This window comes from Acomys russatus, chromosome 21 (assembly GCF_903995435.1).
Source record: "Acomys russatus chromosome 21, mAcoRus1.1, whole genome shotgun sequence".
NCBI lineage: Eukaryota > Metazoa > Chordata > Mammalia > Rodentia > Muridae > Acomys > Acomys russatus.
Window position 1 is genome coordinate 42708220 of NC_067157.1, and position 19368 is coordinate 42727587.

The window sequence follows — 19368 nt, forward strand, 5'->3', positions numbered from 1 at the left end:
GACTTGTACTTTTCCTCACTTCATAGCCACTAATATATGGTTGAATTTTCTAAAGTTACTACAAGAAAACTCTTGTTTTCTGAGCATTGTAAATTGAACCCTGTTTATTTATATTAATGGTGGATGACTATTTGCCCTCTGGTCATTCTAAATAAGGTGGTTTACTCTTGGGCAAAGGGCTTTTCATCAATTATTTGTTCTTTATTGTGGTTCATAGTGAATGTTGGTATAATAATTAAATCATTATGTACTAACTCTTTGCAACTAATTTCTTTTATAGCACATTGTATCCCGTTACATTCTGGTTCAGTCACCACTGTAGACAGAAGTTCTTTTCTACAGGGGTTTTACTCTAGTTAAATTTGTTACATAGTTTCTCTCTGCCATCTGGTCCTACAGCAGTATTTGTGTTATTAATGTAGACCTCATTCTTTTCTGTTTCAAGTAGATATGTAACTGGAAATATTTGTGTTAAATTATTTAAAAGTCTTTATGAACGAATTTGCTAGGCTGGAGCTGTTTGGAAGGCTATGGTTCAGCTAGTATTCATTTCTTCTAAGTTCTCTCTGTTTCTCTTTTTGTCATGCTAACTTTTGTAGGAATGCTTCTTAGGAAACATGTTGACTTTATTCACCTTTCCAAAGTTTTGGTAGTGGATGACTCTCCCTAATTATTTTCAACCGGAAACATTTTCCTTGTCTGCAATATCTTTATTGTATGTTGCAAGATTTGTGTCCCAGGTCTCTTTCTTGATGTAAGAATTTTGTTATGTACAAATAAAGCTAATGCCTCAAGGTTTTTCTTTTTCAAATGGAGCCTGCCTATATTCCATGGGAGAGATTTGTGATTTAAATGTTCCACATTAGACATTGAGTCACTGTATGCATCTTATACATCATGGTATCTATTATAGAATAATAATTAGCATAAAATACGCTGTTGAAACATGAACCATCAACAAACTCTCCACCAAGATTAGTGTTTGCTGTGGGATACTCTTCATAAAAACATTAGAACTTGGGTCTGCAGAGCTGGCTCAGCAGCAGTTAAGAGCACTTATTGCTCTTGTAGAAGACACAGATTCAGTTCCCAGCACCCACATCCAATATCTTTTTCACCTCCACAGCCACTGTGTATGCACATACGTACATGCAAGCAAAGCACTCATATACATAGAAGTTAAAAATATTTTTAACTCTTAAATATAAAAGCCCACCAGGGCTTCTTCCTCATGCCCTGTGCACTGCATCCTTCACCAGCTAGTCTGCAGCACGCAGGCCAGCCATGTCTTTAGGTGATTACACAGTGCCCTTCAGAAGCACAAAGTGGACTCACAGCTTAACGCTGACAAGAGAGCTGCCCTGGATTGCTGCGGAGCGGCTTGGCTCCTGTGGCTTCACTTGTCGTAGAGTAAACGGTGCTGGTGGCAGCCATAGTGTGTAGGTTGCTAGAGGTCGTGCAGGGTGCCATTCACACATAAGCATTTTTTAAAATTTCTTTGAATTGTTTCCATATAATATATTTTGATCTTGTTTTCCCCTTACCCCAAGCATGGAAAATGAGCTTTTTTTTCTTTTTTCTTTTTTCTTTCTTTTTGGTCATTACCCTACCTACCACAGCAGAGGTAGATGACACAAGTACAGTTTTTTGTTGTTATTGTTTTGGGTTTTTTTTTTTTGGTTTTGTTTTGTTTTGCTGGTTTTTCAAGACAGGGTTTTTCTGTTCAGCCTTGGCTGTCCTGGGCTTTCTTTATAGACCCAGCTGGCCTAGAACTCAGAGATCCGCCTGCCTCTGCCTCCCTAATGGCTGGAATTATAGGCATGCACCGCTGCACCTGGCTCAAGAACAGCTTTCTAATACAGTCACCTGTTTCATTTTTTCTAGCATTGTACCAGCACTATAATTTTTCTTATTTAATCAATTTAGTAATCTCTGTTTCCCAGATGAGTGAACTGAGAATAAGTCATCTGCTGGCTGCACAGCCAAATGATAAAGCAGGATATGCCCTGCAGTGGGCCAGTTCTACTGTCTGTGCTGTGCTACCTGCTAGTATAATTTGGTAAAAGCTATCAAGGCTTTACCTACACATGTTTACATATATTATGTATAATATAAACATACCAGACAATTCATAGATAGTCTGGCTCTGACCCTATTCTTCAACACAGTGACCTGGGAGAAAATGGCTCATAATCAAGTTCTGTGCATGATATTTTTTATTTACAAGCTTTTTATAATAACATTTTGAAGTTAGATTTATTGAAGAAAAAATTGTGTGAACACCAAATCTTGTCCAGCACTTTGGTGTCTATTGCCTACGCATGGTAGAGAGGCCCTAGAAGTCTAGCTATCTCTAAGACCAGACTCAAGAGTGAACAGAACAAACTGGTGTACGCTGGCCACTGAACCCAAAGCCCAGCTTCTGCTCTGTGCTCCATAGAGGCTATTCCTATGAGATTTCTTTAAAAATGGGGATCAGGGACTGATTATCTCTCCAACCCTAAGAACATGGATAATCAGTTGGTAATTCATTTCTCAGTAAAGCCAGAAGTAATCTTGAAGTCAATTTAAGTGATATCCACGCTGTTTCTTGGTCACGTGCTGTTGGTCATGTGCTCTTTTCCATAGCTCTTTTCCCACTAGTTCTGGTGGTTCCAACACAGCTTAAAATTTGCTCTTTATGCTTTTGTTCTACATCATTAGCTTATTAAATCACACAGCTTCAGTATTCTCAGCCTTTTGCTTCCCAAGAGAGACGTGACAGGGAAGTTGAGGGCTGTGTCCGCGCTCCTGCTCAGTACCCACCCAGTCTGTGGGTGCTGGCATAGCAGGCCCTGCCGTGAAGAGGGTTTGGGGACAAAACAGTTAACAGGAGTACATAGTTTAAACATTTTTACAGTTATAACAAAGCATTATGTGTGTGCTCTTCTCATTATTAAGAAATTATTGGAATTAGGTCAGAATTGCTAGAGAAGTATTAACTCTACTCATGGTTTTATACAGTTAAAAAACATGGTGCTAAACAGAAATTTTTATTTTATGGCAAGGACTTGTTTAAAATTTCAGAATACTTGAGATTATATAAATTTTTTTCTAGTGTAAAGCCTAAATAAAATAAAAACATTTAATGAAATTCAGAGTTTTGTTGTGAGCAAAACTTTTAGCAGGCCCATAGGTCTGGTTACTGAGTGAAAGTCAATAAAATATTTACAATTAATAAAATGCTCATTTCATGTAATTTACTTAAAGAGGGATTAAACTTGTTATTGCAAATTGACGATCTTTCCTTTTTTATATTTATATGTTGATTTTTATTTTTGAATAAACTTTAAACGTTGATCTTATACATTAGTCTTAAAAGTCCCCCGCCCCCTGTCCTAGGACTATTATCATAGGGTTGGCATAAAGAAGCACTAGGCTGCCTGCAGATGCAGGAACACGTGATTCATGAGCACGTTCATGTCTGAGAAGTGGGTGCTAGTGACTCACAGTAACCTGACCATGTTATTACCAATCTATCTGTATCTGTATCTGTATCTGGTGAAGACTTCTGTGGTGTCCTTGAAAGCATCGATTTAATATTGCCTTTGGAAGACTATTTGAGGGACACAATGTCTTCTACCTCTAAGGGTATTGTACATGAAATATAGTAACACCCAGATATGTGAGGTGAACAGCTGAGATTATAGTCAGGTCCTCTAATTTTGTATTATCTTTTATCTCTTGTCTCAGACTTAGTAAGCTAAGCTGGTGAACATGAGACAACTGATATATAACTAGACCAGTTGCTTTGTTAGAGTAGACTAATTAGCTAAGTCAAGCTAAGCAGTAACAAGATGACGTAGCCCCTCCCCCCAAAGCCCTTTCCAGTCTGCATAATGCCTATTCCTAACACTGCATTTGTCATTTTTTTAGATGTGGAAGTTATGTACTATGACTGGATTTCTCTTTGTTTACATGGCGCCCTTATGGACTAGCAGGGTCTGTGCTTTAAATATCTCCTAACCGTCCAAACTCTAACCAAATATATGCATTCACGTATTAACCATTTTTTTTCAAAATGTCGCATAGGAAGCACCATTGTATGATGCATGCATTACCACTAACATAATAGACGTAGCAGACGGACTCCTAACTTCAACCTCTTCCTACACTAAGGCAATAATAACTGATTTTGAGGATGGGAAGTGAATTCCATGAAGTTCGTGGATAAACTTTTAAATTTTCTATTACACAACATACCTATATTTATATTTTATATAAATACCATGATTTTAGATTAAGCATAACTTGTGTTTCCTCACTGATATAGAAGTGGAAATATTAATTTATATCAAATAATGGTTCTGTCAAATGTGTTTATTGCATAAATACTTTGATTTGTTTAGAGACATAGATATGTCTTATATTCTAAAAATTAATTTAAAAAATAATGAGTGCAATAACCATGGAGTTGGGAGCTAGGAAGATGTTCTATCTCATAACCTCGCCTGCTCTCATGACTGTTGCCTCACCCGCAAACAGTCCTTCTGAGGAACAACTTTTCTCCTTGTAGAAAAGCCAAACATCCTGTAGCCCTAAGCAAGAAATGATTTTTAAGTTAAGAGTTGAAAATGCTGCCTTGAAGTAAGAGCTTCAAGCACACAAAGATTACATCAAGTAAGTACACACTTTCTAAAAATTGGAAGTAAGATTTGTTTTCCACTCCTGATGCTATTAAACATATTTTAATTATCCCAGAATCTAGATTTAGGAATAAAACTATTCACTTCTATCTTGAAAATCAGTTGCTATGGTAAATATTAATCAAATAGTTCTCAGAATTTTAAAAATATACTTTATTTTTCAGCAAAGATGTCAAGGAAGTTAAGCTTGCCGACTGACCTGAAGCCTGACTTGGGTAAGTAGAGTAAATGCCTTAAGGGGGAACCTGGGAGAAGGAAGAACTCATGGACCATCCGCACAGTATATTAGGAAAGTGGAGAAAAGAAGATAGAAAAGTATGGTGATGTAGATCATACTGAAGCCAATGTTAAAATGACAAGATGCTCTGTGATTTAGCAGCTTTTGAAATAGTGTTTAGGATACACACTCATGCAAAACAAAATACATATTCCCTTGCCGGTCTTGATTTTGTCTAAATAAAATTTAGTAAATCTTTCTCAATTACCTATTAAATTTTATTAAATATTTATATCCCACCCATTAAAAAACTTATTTTAAACTCTATACACTTAATTTTATACGATTTCAATACGTTAAAAATAGGACAGATCTCTTACTGAAGGGTGTCACTGCTAACTTTGATAGTGAACTAGGAATACTCTATACAATGCTTTTATGGAGCTCATTCATTACCACAGCAAGGGCAGGGCGCCCAGACTTTATGCTTTAATTCATCTCAGAAGAGCTTTCGCTCTTTCATTGACAAATGAGATTGCAATAAAGGTGACAAGATCCATGCTGTACAGCAGGGGCTCTCACCTTCTGTTGCTGTGACCCTTTAATGCAGCCCCTCACATTTGTGGTGACCCCCTACCATAAAATCATTTCCTTGCTACTTCATACCTGTCATTTTTCTACTGTTATGAATCATGGTGTAATATCTGATTGCGGGATATCTGATGTGCCCCCGAAGGAGTCATGACCCACAGGCTGAGCAATGCAGTACTTCTGGCAGAGCCACATCTCTCTTAGAATCCCCTCCCTAGAAATGTCTGTCTTAGTTGAAGAAGTTACTGAAAGATGCTTTTGCTGAGCACAATCTTAGAGATAACTGGGGTGTTGTTCTGGATGTTGCCCACTCATTCCACCCACCCCCACTGTTATTAGCTAGATTCCTTATCAGACTTAGGTGTTGCTCTGGTTCAACATACTGGCTTTTGCCCAGCTCTCTACCACTGCTCTTTCCTCTTATCCTGAGAGGAAGCATGCAGTAATTAGGACAGGTGCACTATGTATACCGCTATCAAAGCACTGATCATGGGAATCCTGTACTGCTACTCTTAAGAGGAAATGAGAATTAATCATAAAATGCAGGCTAAAGGAAGGCCAGCATCCTTTATTATAAAAATGAAAATCTGAGTGCCCTGTAGGTATAGGAGTGTGTGTGTGTGTGTGTGTGTGTGTGTGTGTGTGTGTGTGTGTGTGTTGTCAAAGAATAAGCTTAATTAAAAGCATTATATAAAACTGTAAAAGTATGAATTATACCTTAAAAATGAAAGTCATAATTTAAACTCAAGTATTTCTTAGGCTTACATTATATATGTTGCTCTAGAAGAGGTCCAGGATTTTTTCATTTTTTTACAATTTTTTATTAAATATTTTTACATATACATTTATATTATTACACATATATTCAAGAAAATACCTACAGCAAGAAGAACCATGAAACAATCAAGAATTATATAGATGTTACATTCATAGTGTTTTGCCTGTTTGTATTTGGCAGCCTTGAAAACTTCTTTCCTATCTTGGTGCATTTAAAATTCTCAATGTAAATCAATATCTATCATGTCTCATCATTATCAACTTAAAACGTCCATGTAGACCTAAAAATGTCTTAACCCCTAAACAGCTAAGCTTAATTGTAAAACTAAATTTATCTGGTCTTTAACCCCATCAAAGACTTGAGAAGGAATAAAATTAATTACCAGAGTATACCGGGAGTACAAGTTATCAGCTTCCCAAATGAGAAGATGACAGAGACAGTTTGCTGCCTGAACAGTCACCCAAAACTCTCTTATAGCGTTGGAGCGATCCAGGATTTTCATCATATTAAATATCACCAGTTAAACTGACTGTGAGTCTTTCAGCATCTTAAAAGTTTCATATTCTCAAGTCCTCATTTAGAGGTGCGTTGGCGTGCTGGTGCATGCCCTTAGTCCCAGCACTCAGGAGGCAGAGGCAGGTTGATCTCTGTGAGATTGAGGTCAGCGTGGTCTACAACAGAGTGAGCTCCAGGACAGCCAGGGCTGTCACGTGGAGAAACAGACAAAGTGCTTCTAAGGCTAGTAAAAAATATATGTATTCCAAACTACTGTTTTCTTAAAAACATGTACTATTTTTCAAAATTATACAAGTAACTTAGTTAATGTGCATCCACTCCATTTTATAGGCTTCTTAATTACTTGTTAAGTAATGATATTTTTCAAGATGATTATGTAGATTCAATACGAATGATAGAACATAACACTGTGAGCATGCCTGGCAGTTGGCAAGCCTAGCTTTATTCTAGCAATTTTTATTTCTGTTCTTCATACCAGAATTTTTAATCTGTCCAATAGTGCACACTTGTTATCCTAGCTTTCAAAGTGAGGCCAGAAAATCAAGAGTGTGAAGCCAACCTGATCTACACACTGAGGCAGTGTCTCAAAGAAGCAAATGAATAACTGAAACTGGTCTATTTTGCTTACTCTGTTCACTTTCTAAAAACAATCAAGCCACAGAGACCCATACCTTCTAACTTAAAAGGGGTAGGTAGAGTTGTATTTCATGAAACACTGAAAATCCTGACTTAATTTTAAATGTTTAAGTAGATGATAAAATAGGCACCATATGTCCATCACGCCGGAACTCAGGTGTTCTTCAATCCGTTTCCTTATATTGATGTAGCCTAGACTTTCTTTGGTGATCTAACTCTTACAGGTAAATCACATAATAAAACTGCCATATAGCTTAGTATTTGATATTAAGTTAGTCCATTAAACTAATATACTGTGTACTAATGGCTTTGAATTAACATTTAAAATGTACGTTGTTTGGGTGAGAATTGGTTTTTTGGTTAGTTGGTTGGTTTTTGGTTTTTTGAGACAGGACTGGCTGTCCTGGACTAGGTTTGTAGACCAGGCTGGCCTCAAACTCACAGAGACCCTCTTGCCTCTGCCTTCCTGAGTGCTGTGTAAGTTATTGTTACTCATCTATGTTTTTAACAAATATTACAGATTTTTCCCATGATAGTTTACTGAAATTCGTATTACAACTCTCCTTGTGTCATTACTTCTCATTGTTATGACTAGGACACAACTAATATTGTCTGTCCTTTATGTGTATTATTTAGGTAACAAAATATGTTATCGTTGGAAAATTCATTTCTATTTTAATTTTAAAAAGTGGCGTTGAAGATTTACAAATGTTAATACGCTTCTATAGTCAGTACCATTTTACAAACTCATCCAGAGTGTGGTGGTTATCAGTTCTGGAAAGTTGCTTCACTTACATTAAGGGCTTCAGTCATTTTTGGTTGCCGTAACAAAATACCCACGTCTTTAATAAAGAGTTTCCTTATTAATAATTCACATTGTAAAAGTTTGCATGCATGGTACCTTCATCTGCTTGTCTCTGGTCAGGGCTTTCTCACTGCATCACATCATGATGTAAGGCATCACAGTGGGAGTGTGTATCACAGGGACAGAACACATGGCAACTAGGCCAGAAGTGAGACAGAGGCCGAGGCCAGGCCTGCTCTTTTTATTCTGACTCTTCTTGTGTCAGCTAGCCCAGGATTCCTTGAGAACTGCACACGTGTCCCCTGTGGGCGGTGCTGCAATGGCATGCAAACTTCCTACTGGATCCTGCCCTTAAATGTCTGTTACCATCAGCGCTGCCATTCTCAGGCCTGAACTTCTTTGTATGACACACTCAAATCTTGTCCACGTCACAGCAGCCAACGCATCCTCCATGATAGTGTCTATAACAGAAGAGTAGACTTTTGGCCAAAAGAAAGATGTGCTAGAAATTACAGTTAGATATGACCCTCACTGTTGTCATTACTAATAAGTTTAGAGATTGGTGATCGTCAAAATTATGTTACATAAAATTACTGGAGAAATATTTTCAATTTATGAATCTAAATTTATTTTTTACATAAAGTTCATGGGAGTATAAGGATTGAGTAATACCTTTTACTGAAATATAGCTTAGAAAGCTTTGTTGCATTTTTATTAGTGATATTTAATTTTTAAGATATTGAAAGCCATAATTTTATAAGTGAAGTGTACTAGGTGTGATTTTTTTTTAGAAGTTTCTGGGAATTTTAATATATAAAGTTTTATATGTAAAATTTTAATTTTAATATATTTAATGGCACCATTGAACAAAATGACTTCAACTGTCAATTAAAAATCCATCTACAGTAAGTATTTATTGAATAAACTTTATAAGTAAAGCTCTAGAAAATTCTACAGAGCATCAAAAGGATACAGTCCTTGCACTATAGTCCTCCTAGAGCAGGAAGTATGCGAGCTTAGAAATAACTGGCAACAAATGTTCCCTGACACCTGGGAGAGAAGTAAGCTCAATAGCTGTAGATGCAAAGACCAGAGGACCTTTGTGCTTAGGCATCCTGATAACTGACTGAGATGGCAAGCGTTGTTTGGTACAGAAGGTTGAGCACAAAGACTAGAAGATCACAGAAGTTAAACTCGGGTCCTGTTTGCAAAAAATCCAGAGTTTCCATTTAGATTCCATAGCAAACTGAAGAGGTATAAGATCAGGAGCCAGAACCAGGAAGTTAAGGTATGATGTGAGGCTTCTGGACATCCTTAGTACCACTGAACGTGACTAAGTAGACAAATACAAGCTAATGAGGGATTTGTAATCACAGCACTTGAATTGTAATTGTGCTGTATAAGATTGAGTTGTATTAGCAGTAAGAAACTAAAGGTAGGATCATCCACCTAGGTAAGTGGCGATGAGAACCTCAATTTAGAATAATGGAACTAGATTTGTGACTTTAAAAAAAAGAAACAACATTGAGACAGAACTTGGCATCCCAGCCCTTTTGTAGGTAAATTGAAGCATGCAATTGGGACTGTAGATTGCCCCAGGTAGCCCGAATGTCCTAATGTCAGCAGAGTGTAATGCTTTATTAACAGTATTATTTCTCAGGACACAAAGCAGAAAGCATGTTTGGAAGCATTTGGGAATGCAGTTCCTAGGGAAGAAAGCCAAGGCTTGAATTGGGATTGAACACAAAACACTAGTGGGAAAAAGTATTAATGAGTATAATTATAAATATCTACGTCAGGCTTTGGAGATGGCTCAGGAGTTAAGAGCACCAGAGGACCCACACTCAATTTACAGCACTCACCTGGCAGCTTACCCCTGTCCAGAACAATTCTGGGAGTCTGACAGTGTCACACAGACACACCTGCAGGCAAAACACTAATGTACATAAAATTAAAGTAACTATATCATTACAGACAAACTTGAGTAGAGAAAAATGCCTGCCATTAAGAGTGAGCCAGACACCAGTTACACATGTTGAAGCCAAACTTCTGAGATGCATGTTGTTCCTATTCAAGGGAAACAGGGGCAGCCCTTTGTGTTGGCTGTTATGGTGGTCATGTGGACAGACTGAGGAACAAGTGGTTCGCGGTTCAAGCACTTCCAGAAGCAGCTTGTGCATGAAAGACTTGCAAAGCCTTTACATTTTTAGCTTTACCTAACCGTGAATTATGACGCTAAGGAGATAACAGCTCCGTGAACAGTAGGTGCCAACAGCGGAGGTCACACATTCAGTGTTTCTTTGGAAGGTACTCCTCTCACTTCTGAAAACTATGCATTTATTTATTTGCATTTTACATTTAAGTAAAAGGAAATTTTATTAACATAGAGGTAAATTGCTTTTCTTTTCACCTAAAAGAATATTAACTTTGTTATTGTAACAATAACTACAAAGGAAGTGTGATATTTTGTAAACTAAAGCAACCCCACATTTTTAATCATTTCAGACGTAAAGGATAATTCCTTCAGCAGATCGCGGAGCTCAAGCGTAACCAGCATTGACAAAGAGTCCCGGGAAGCCATCTCTGCTCTTCACTTCTGTGAAACTTTCACTCGGAAAACAGACACTTCCCCATCCCCGTGTCTGTGGGTGGGAACTACCCTGGGAACAGTGTTCGCCATCACCCTGAACCTTCCCCCTGGGCCTGAGCAAAGACTCCTGCAGCCAGTGATCGTGTCTCCAAGTGGTACGTATGTATGTCCTGGAGCTGCATACACATGCATGTCCATGTGGGACATCTTCTGGCTTAACTAGAAGCCCCAGCTTCTTATTTACTGGTCTAAGCATTGTAAAGACAAATGGTATTAGTGACGGTTTTATGTTCTAAGAAATAAATATTTTATAGTCGTGGATAAGGCTCACCAAGTAAAACCTTAAACACTTAAGCTTGCTGACTAGAGTTCAGTCCCCAGGCCTCACCTGAATAGCTCAGAGCAGGTGGTGCACATCTGTAAACACAGCACTCCCATATCAGGTAAGACAGGGAAAGTGGTCCAGAGCTCTCAGGCCAGCCAGCGTGGACTGCACTGCACAGGGGAGAAGAGGCCTGCCTCAGAAACCAGGGGAGAGACCTAGTTCCCAAAGTTGCCCTCTCACTTCCACAGGTGCCTGTATATACAAGTCAGTTTTAAATATTTTAATTAAAATAAATTTTCTAGTTCTATATTTAAAGAAAACAACATTTATTTATTCCTTCAGCAGGTCACAGAGCTCAGTGTAACCAACATTAACAAAGAATCCCGAGAAGCCATCTCTGCTCTTGCACACAGATATGTGTGTGCAAAATTTATTATTTAATTGTAAATTGTTAACATTTGACATTTATTTTTGGAGTGTGTAGTGATGATGTATTTTTCCAGACACCTTAATAACATGGCTTGAGTCTTGGATTTTATCAGGGACCTCGTAGAATTTTACATGTTCAGTGCAACGTTCAGTCAACATATTTCTGTGTGTTTAGTGTCAGAGTTGGAAAAGCATATTTCCTCTAAATTTTAAAAATGGAAGTATACACTCCACTTCTACATTCTAGGTACTATATTGAGGTTAAAAGGTGCAATCTTAAGAATGGCGTTTCTGGATGCCACGGGCTGCTTGTTGCCACCTGCATACGAACCCTGGAAAGAACACAACATTCCTGAAGAAAAAGACGAAAAGGAGAAGTTGAAAAAGCGGCGACCTGTCTCAGTTTCCCCCTCCTCTTCTCAGGAAATTAGTGAAAACCAGTATGCAGTGATATGTTCTGAAAAGCAAGCAAAAGTCATCTCCCTGCCCACCCAGAGCTGTGCATATAAGCAGAGCATCACTGAGACTTCCTTCGTGCTTCGCGGAGACATTGTAGCACTGAGCAGCAGTGTCTGCCTCGCGTGCTTCTGTGCCAATGGCCATATTATGACTTTTAGGTAAGAAGGAGGTCATTGTGTAATGCATGCAGCATTTCTGCTTGGGTCACACTATAAAATCCAGATTGTAAAAAAGTACTGTGTTGCTTACAGCCTTACCCACTGAGAAGTTGTTTTCGTTCATGTGATAGTAATCAAGGATCTCAGCAGTACAGATCGCATCCCCTCCCCGCCCCAGCTATAGAGACTAAGCCGTTTAAAGACCACAGCCATTTTTCTCTTTTTTTTCTTTAATTAATTTTCTAGCATAGCATTCAGAGTAGTGGTTTTCACTGCCATGTCTTCGTATATAGCATCATTACACATTGTTCCTGCCCTATAGCATCTATAAATAATTTGTTGCTTATTACTAACAAATTATGTATTTTCCCTCAAGTTTGCCAAGCTTGAGACCTCTATTGGATGTCTACTACCTGCCGCTTACCAACATGCGGATAGCCAGGACATTCTGCTTTGCCAACAATGGACAGGCCTTATACCTTGTTTCACCGACAGAAATCCAGAGACTCACCTACAGTCAAGAGACGTGTGAAAACCTTCAGGTCAGCAGCACAGGATTAGAAATTCTGTAGAGCTTAAGGGTCCTCATGTCTGTCCCCTTTCCTCATAGGAATGCACATATGAGCCAGTGTGGGGAAACACAGGCCCTTTTTGCTTTGTTTATGTTTTATAGTATTATTCTATACTGGGTTTCATAGGGAAGCTTCCATGTACATATATTATATACTTGGGGCATAGCCCCGCACTGCCATTCCCTTCTCTGTCTGCCTCCTAATTAGTCCTCATGTACCCTACACGGTTTTCTTCTACTCTCATGTCATCTATATATAATTATAATTTTATGGATCAGTACAAATCTAGAACCCAAAAATGAGGAGAAAAAAACATGTAATTTTGTCTTTTTAAGACATTTAATTTGCTTAATACAACTATCACAGTAGCTCATCAGTCTGCATTTTAGCCTCCAAACTGTAAATCTCTTAAAAGGAAGTGAATGGAAAAAAGTCTTGGGTAAGGCAAAGGTTTCTCAGCTGCAGCCCCCAAGCCTCCTCCTGTTCTAAGAACACAAATTGGTGAGTTCAGAGTCTACACTTCTCATCTTCTAAAGACAACCACATAAGAAATTAAGACACACCATAACTATATCAAAACATTGGGAAAGCATTTTTCTGATCAAGCTCTGTGGTAAGTAAAGGACTTCTCCCTTCCTGTCATCTCTTTATGTCCTTCTTGTCTCAATGCCCTCACGAAGACTGCAAGCTCTAGTGAGTGGGAGTGGGGAGAGCGGACACCGCGCTTTGTTCCTGGTCTGAGTGGGGAGGATTGTAGCTGACTGTTTTCTCCATTTAGTAGTTCGTTGTCCATAGGTTTATGTGCTCCTTCCATGGCTAGCCTCTCCCTGTTAGTCGCCATTCCTCTCTGCAGACTTCCTCTTACCTCTTCTTCTGTCTGAAGACTACTGACAGTAAGTTTAGGGCAAGCTTGACAGTGTACCAGCCACTCTGCCCTCTTCCTGCCATGTCTCTCAAATTCCGTGAGTCAGAATGATGCTTATGAAAATTACATGCTTATGAGAAAGGACAGTTGTTCTGGTTTCAGTCAAGATGATAGTTCTGAGACTGAGCATGGTGGTGTTATGCTGACCACCTCAGCCTGCTGGTAGAGAATGTTCCTTCTATCAGAAGGTGACTTGGTTGCCACACAGATTATAAGTTGAGTGTTTTCTTGAAATCAAATACTCACTGGCCATGTTAGTTCAGACCCAGGACTTACAGAAAGATGTTTTGTTCCAGGCCAGCCTGGGATATAAACCAAGACAGTCTGGATCACAGAAGTTACATCTCCTCATCCTGGCAGCACACATACTGTCTTGTTCCTAATGCAAACAAATAGTATAGTGGGAGGAGAAGAAGCTAGTTCGTCTCAGGGAAGCTGGTGTTAGAAGCTCACTATTAGCGTAAGTCCCTGTGCTCCTGACCTGACCACTCGGAATGTGCTCGTTAGCTGTTGGGGAACCTCCAGGGATCCGTCTCCACCTTACAGCATCTCCAGTGCTGCCCTTGTCAGTTACACTTCTGTTTCCCTGAAGCTTTACCACTATAATTTGTTTTCATTTTAAAGGAGATGCTCGGTGAGCTCTTCACTCCTGTGGAAACACCGGAAGCACCAAACAGAGGCTTCTTTAAAGGCTTATTCGGAGGCGGGGCACAGTCTCTCGATAGGGAAGAACTATGTAAGTTGGCTGATTTAATTTGGTTTATATTTCTTTAAGACAAAAATATTCAACCCATGGAAAATTTTTGTTACATGTATAAATTATACTTTTTCATATTCATTACAATAATTATATCCATGGTTTCACAAAAGACGTAAAGTTATTTTCTCATTCTGTCCTCAATCAGGAAAATATTTTTCTCAGGCAGTCAAAATCAGTATAACTTCAAGGGGCTACCAGAGAGAAATCAACATACAAGGAAGATAGTTGGCTTTATTTGTTTGGGTATTTTTCCAGTACTGGGAGCTGAGGCTTGGGCTTCACACATGCTAGACCAGCTCTCTTCCGCTATAAGCTCTAGCCCAGCAAGATTGTCCGCAGCGAACAGTCCCAACCCTCAGTGACTGACTGTCATCTGGAGCTGGGTAATGGAGAACAGTCGGCTGGGAGCACAGCTTCTTGCCTCATAGAGCTGGGAAGGAGAGAGAGAGAGAGAGAGGAGTGGCCAAGGGCCCACTGTCCCCATCAAAGGCAAAAGATTTGTAGCTAAGTTTTTACAAGTACTGGATAAATTAGTAATACAAAAGCTAAAAATGAAATCTCCATCAATTGTTATTTGTATTAGCTTTCTGTCACTGCTGTTGTACCACAAATGACCTAAAATAACCCAGCTTATGAGGCGTCTGGCTTCAGTTCTGTGTGTTAGAAATAAGCCCGGTTTACCTGGCACTACCTGCACTGTGTTCTTCCTGGGAGGCTCTGGGTAGCTATGCATGGCCTGGTCTCTGTGCAGTGCAAGGCAGTGTCGTGTTTTTCTGTCTTTCTAAATCCACATCTCTCCCTGACTACTAAGAACACTTCGCTCTTAAGGAGTCCTGTGATTTGATTGCTCTCCTCTAGATGAGGCAAGATAACCAATCCAGGTCTTAGGTCCTTAGCTTAGTCACGTGTGAAGCCCCTTTTCTATCATAGGGTGACATATCCCTGCCTCCCAGAAATTAAAGTATAGCCATCTTGAAGAAGGGGACATTTTTTTTAACCTGGCAACAGTTACTTATTTTTAGAAAGAACTGAGTTGAGAGTTAATTTAAGTAGAAAGGAGCTTGCCTACCATACACAAGGTCCTGATTGGATGAATGGATGGGAAGGCGGATGCATGGATGGTAGGGAGTTTAGAACGGTGTATTGTAGTTTTGGCTGCTCGGAAAAGCATCTAAAAATAATTCAAAACACAACAAAAGTATGTTATAAAGTTAACTATTCTACTTGTATTGCCACACAATTCACAAAATGTGTTTTAATGCTGCCACATGGTGGGATTCTTATTTATTTTTTCTCCAATTTATTAAAACCTTCTAGTCGGAGAGTCATCCTCAGGAAAGGCCTCCAGGAGCCTTGCACAGCACATCCCAGGTCCCGGTGGGATTGAAGGTGTGAAAGGAGCTGCATCCGGAGTTGTGGGCGAATTGGCCCGAGCCAGGTTGGCCTTGGATGAAAGAGGGCAGAAACTCAGTGACTTGGAGGAGAGGACTGCAGCAATGTTGTCCAGTGCAGACTCGTTCTCCAAACATGCTCACGAGGTATGCCTGGCACACAGTCACCCAAGGAACTAGATACAGCAAACAGCAAAGTGACTACATTTGTATATTCTATTATTTCCACAAGCATGAAATTTATACAATTGCAAGTTCCTATTTTTACCACAAGAAGAAGACATGACACAAATATGGCTGTTGTTCCTGACCTCTCCTCAAGTCTGTACCATTTGAAGGAGCATGCCTGCCTTTAGGACCTTTGTCAGCAATTTAGAAGCTTTTCAGCTGTTTGTCAGTGGCCTCAATAGGAATGGCAGCCTTCCCTAACTCTTCAAAGCCTGCAAGCACCTTTTCCTGAGAAGGAAATCCTTGTCTCCTGGGTTCTTCCAGGTAGATCTAAGTAGCTAGAATTGGCTAACGTGAGTCTTTGTGTCTCGTAGACTAATGCGTATGGAGAGGTAGCGGAACAGCTTTTGTGCTGAATTCATGAACCTCAGAAACAGAGGCCATAAAATGTAGGGATCCATAAATGATGCTTACACAATTAAATTTTGCTGACTGTTTCAGGGCTTTATTAAAAAGTAATTTGTGAACCAGGCACTGTGGCACACACCTGTAATCCCAGTTCTCATGCAGGCAGAGGCAGGAAGATCCCTGTGAGTTTGAGACCAGCCTGGTCTACAAAGTGAGCCCAGGACGATCAAGGCTACACAGAGAACCCCTGTCTCAGAAAACAAAACAAAAAGACAAATAAAGTGATTTGTGGGCTGCAGAGGTGGCTCCCCGGATAAGGGTACTTCTTATTCCTGCAGAAAATCTGCATCTGGTTCTCAGCACCTACATGACAGTTCATAGCCTTCTACAGATTCAGTTCCAGGAGATCTAAGGACCTCCTCTGGCCTTGCAACGTAAGATGGCACACATACAAAACTACATGCAAAAGCATTTATGCACGTAAAATAAAAATAAATCTCTAAAGCTGTTTCTGGTCAGCTTAAACACCTTCATATAAAGCACACATTATTATTGTGCATATGTGTGACTCCTTCATGCTTTGTCCTGTGACTTCTCATGTTTGGTTTCTAGATTGGCCTATGAAGATGTCTTAGCTTCCTGGCCAGATGAACAGCATCAAAGTTACTTTTATCTTTGTCCAGTCCCTATATTAAGAGCATTCATTTGCTTTTTCAACCATTAGCCATCTTTTCTTTATGTTGTATGAAAGAGATAATTTGACCTGGAAGATACTTGGCTATAGTGTTCAAGGGCATCAGGGTGCCCACAGTGTAGGCAAGTAGCATTCAGTGTAAGGCAGGGTTTCTGTTGCCATAAGCATGTGCAAGAGAAGCACTTCCATCACTTTCACACTCTGCACATTCCAAAGACAAGGAGCACAGCTGCCTCTCCCTTCTACAGAGACAGCTGTGAGCCACACTGGAGAGCCTAATGCAGACATTGCATTGAGGTACATTCGTGGACGCTTGGCTTTCGATTGCCAGGCCCAAATCCCAGAGTCTGCAGTCTGTTAACCTTGAGTAAAACCTAAAGGCTTTGGGTTTTAATTTATAAAATGAGAAAGAAATCATGCACACCCAAAAATTGTACAGATCAATTGAAATCAATTAAGGAAAGTGAGTCATTTCTTGTCAGACACAGCAAGGGCTCAAAATGTAGTACCTGACTGAATCGCTCATCTTCTGAGAGTTTCCACGTGGTGGCCATGCGATGTAGAAAGTAAGAAAACCTCCATTGTGGTGAGGAGAATTCTTCAATGTCTTTTGCCCTTGTTCACGTCAATTCTGCTAAAGGTAGACTTCACCAAAACGGTTACTGGTTAAATCTGTAGAAAGGTTGAAATTGGCCAAGTTTTAAATTTTGAGATGGCAGTAGACTTTCCAGCCTTTCTTTCCCTAGGTCTAATTAGAGCCATGACAACTCCCTTATTTTTTTAAGTGATTTGCTAGTCACCAAACTATACCACCCATCAAGTAGAAATTACAATACATATCAGAAATTGAGCACCTTCTAGGATAATGTCTTAATGAATATAGCCATTTTGTCTAAATAAAACAATTCATGCTACTTTAAATAAATTGAAGTAAGCACGGTATAATATCAGTCCAGAATGGACACCAGTCATAAATAGTTTTCTTGAATTTTGAAAACATACTTTTCTTGATTTTTCCTTCTTGTAGATGATGCTGAAATACAAAGATAAAAAGTGGTACCAGTTCTGACAACCAGAATCCAATAAGTATAACTTCAACCAGAAGGAAAAGAAAATTTCCTTGTTGGTGTCATTGGCGTATCTGGGAAAGATGACATAAAAGGGATGCGCATTGCTGGAAGCATCTTTCCCAGCACAATCATGCACTGTTTTACCTCAGTCACACGGCTTTCACTGAGAAGGATCTACATACGTGCAAACTGGAGCACATGGTGTGTGCTGGCTGTGAGCTGACAAGCGGAGAGCTAAGTGGGGTCACAGTGACAGATGAACATACAGAGGGATGTTGAGACAGCCTGGCGGGCTCTTTCTTGGATCATTCCTGTATTAAACTTTTCTATGCCAAAAGATTTGTGCCGTTGTGTGTGCCATCAGTGTTTGATCTGATGTGGGGCAAGGCAGAAAATCAGAAGTTCTAAGTCCTGCTCACATTTGTGTCTGGACTGCATTATGAACAGCTGTCTGGACTCACCCTCTCTCAAGCAGACTGGTCATCAGTGTCATTAGTGAAAAAGCAAAACTGTCCCCTTATCTTTAGACTGTGCTGAATGGTGGGCTTTAAGTAATCAAAGCATACACACAGCTCGTGTATGGGACCCTCTTTGGTTCTTGTTATTATATACTTGTGTTCAATTCCTAGTTTTTCAAAAGCAAAACAAGGTGATATATCACTTTTCATGGAAAAGTGTAGCGCATGACTGAATCGCTCATCTTCTGAGAGTTTCCACGTGGTGGCCATGCGATGTAGAAAGTAAGAAAACCTCCATTGTGGTGAGGAGAATTCTTCAATGTCTTTCGCCCTTGTTCACGTCAATTCTGCTAAAGGTAGACTTCACCAAAACGGTTACTGGTTAAATCTGTAGAAACGTTGAAATTGGCTGTTTTTAATTTTGCTTGAATTTTTATAAAATGTTTAACCAAATGTACCCTTGCATTATTTAATTAAAATTGCTAAAACCAAAAGTGTTTTATCATTTCAGTAAAATGCTCAGCTCCCTTTTTAAAATCTCCTTTATTTGCTAACAGTTCCAGTACACTCAGGTGATGAGCCAGTTTAATCTTAGTGCACATGCTGCCGCATGGAAAACTGCAAGTGTCTCTTGTCTAATTTCCCAAGAGTCTAGTCTGATGACCTACAAAATATCTCCTGTAGAAATACATCACCAACCTGTACATATCCCTTTGAAATACTAAAAGCAAAA

General features: G+C 39.4%; 1 protein-coding gene across 3 annotated transcripts in view; it reads left to right on the forward strand.

Moving 5' to 3' along the window:
* Positions 1-18557, forward strand: part of Stxbp5 (syntaxin binding protein 5) — a 127859-nt gene extending 109302 nt beyond the window's left edge. For all 3 annotated transcript variants that reach the window (XM_051164257.1, XM_051164258.1, XM_051164259.1), the window contains 7 exons: positions 4850-4900; positions 10734-10973; positions 11820-12189; positions 12566-12731; positions 14311-14422; positions 15764-15984; positions 18135-18557. In XM_051164257.1, the coding sequence (XP_051020214.1) occupies positions 4850-4900; positions 10734-10973; positions 11820-12189; positions 12566-12731; positions 14311-14422; positions 15764-15984; positions 18135-18176 (1202 nt within the window). In that variant the 3' untranslated portion in view covers positions 18177-18557. The remainder of the gene's footprint in view (positions 1-4849; positions 4901-10733; positions 10974-11819; positions 12190-12565; positions 12732-14310; positions 14423-15763; positions 15985-18134) is intronic.
* The last annotated feature ends 811 nt before the right edge of the window (positions 18558-19368 follow it).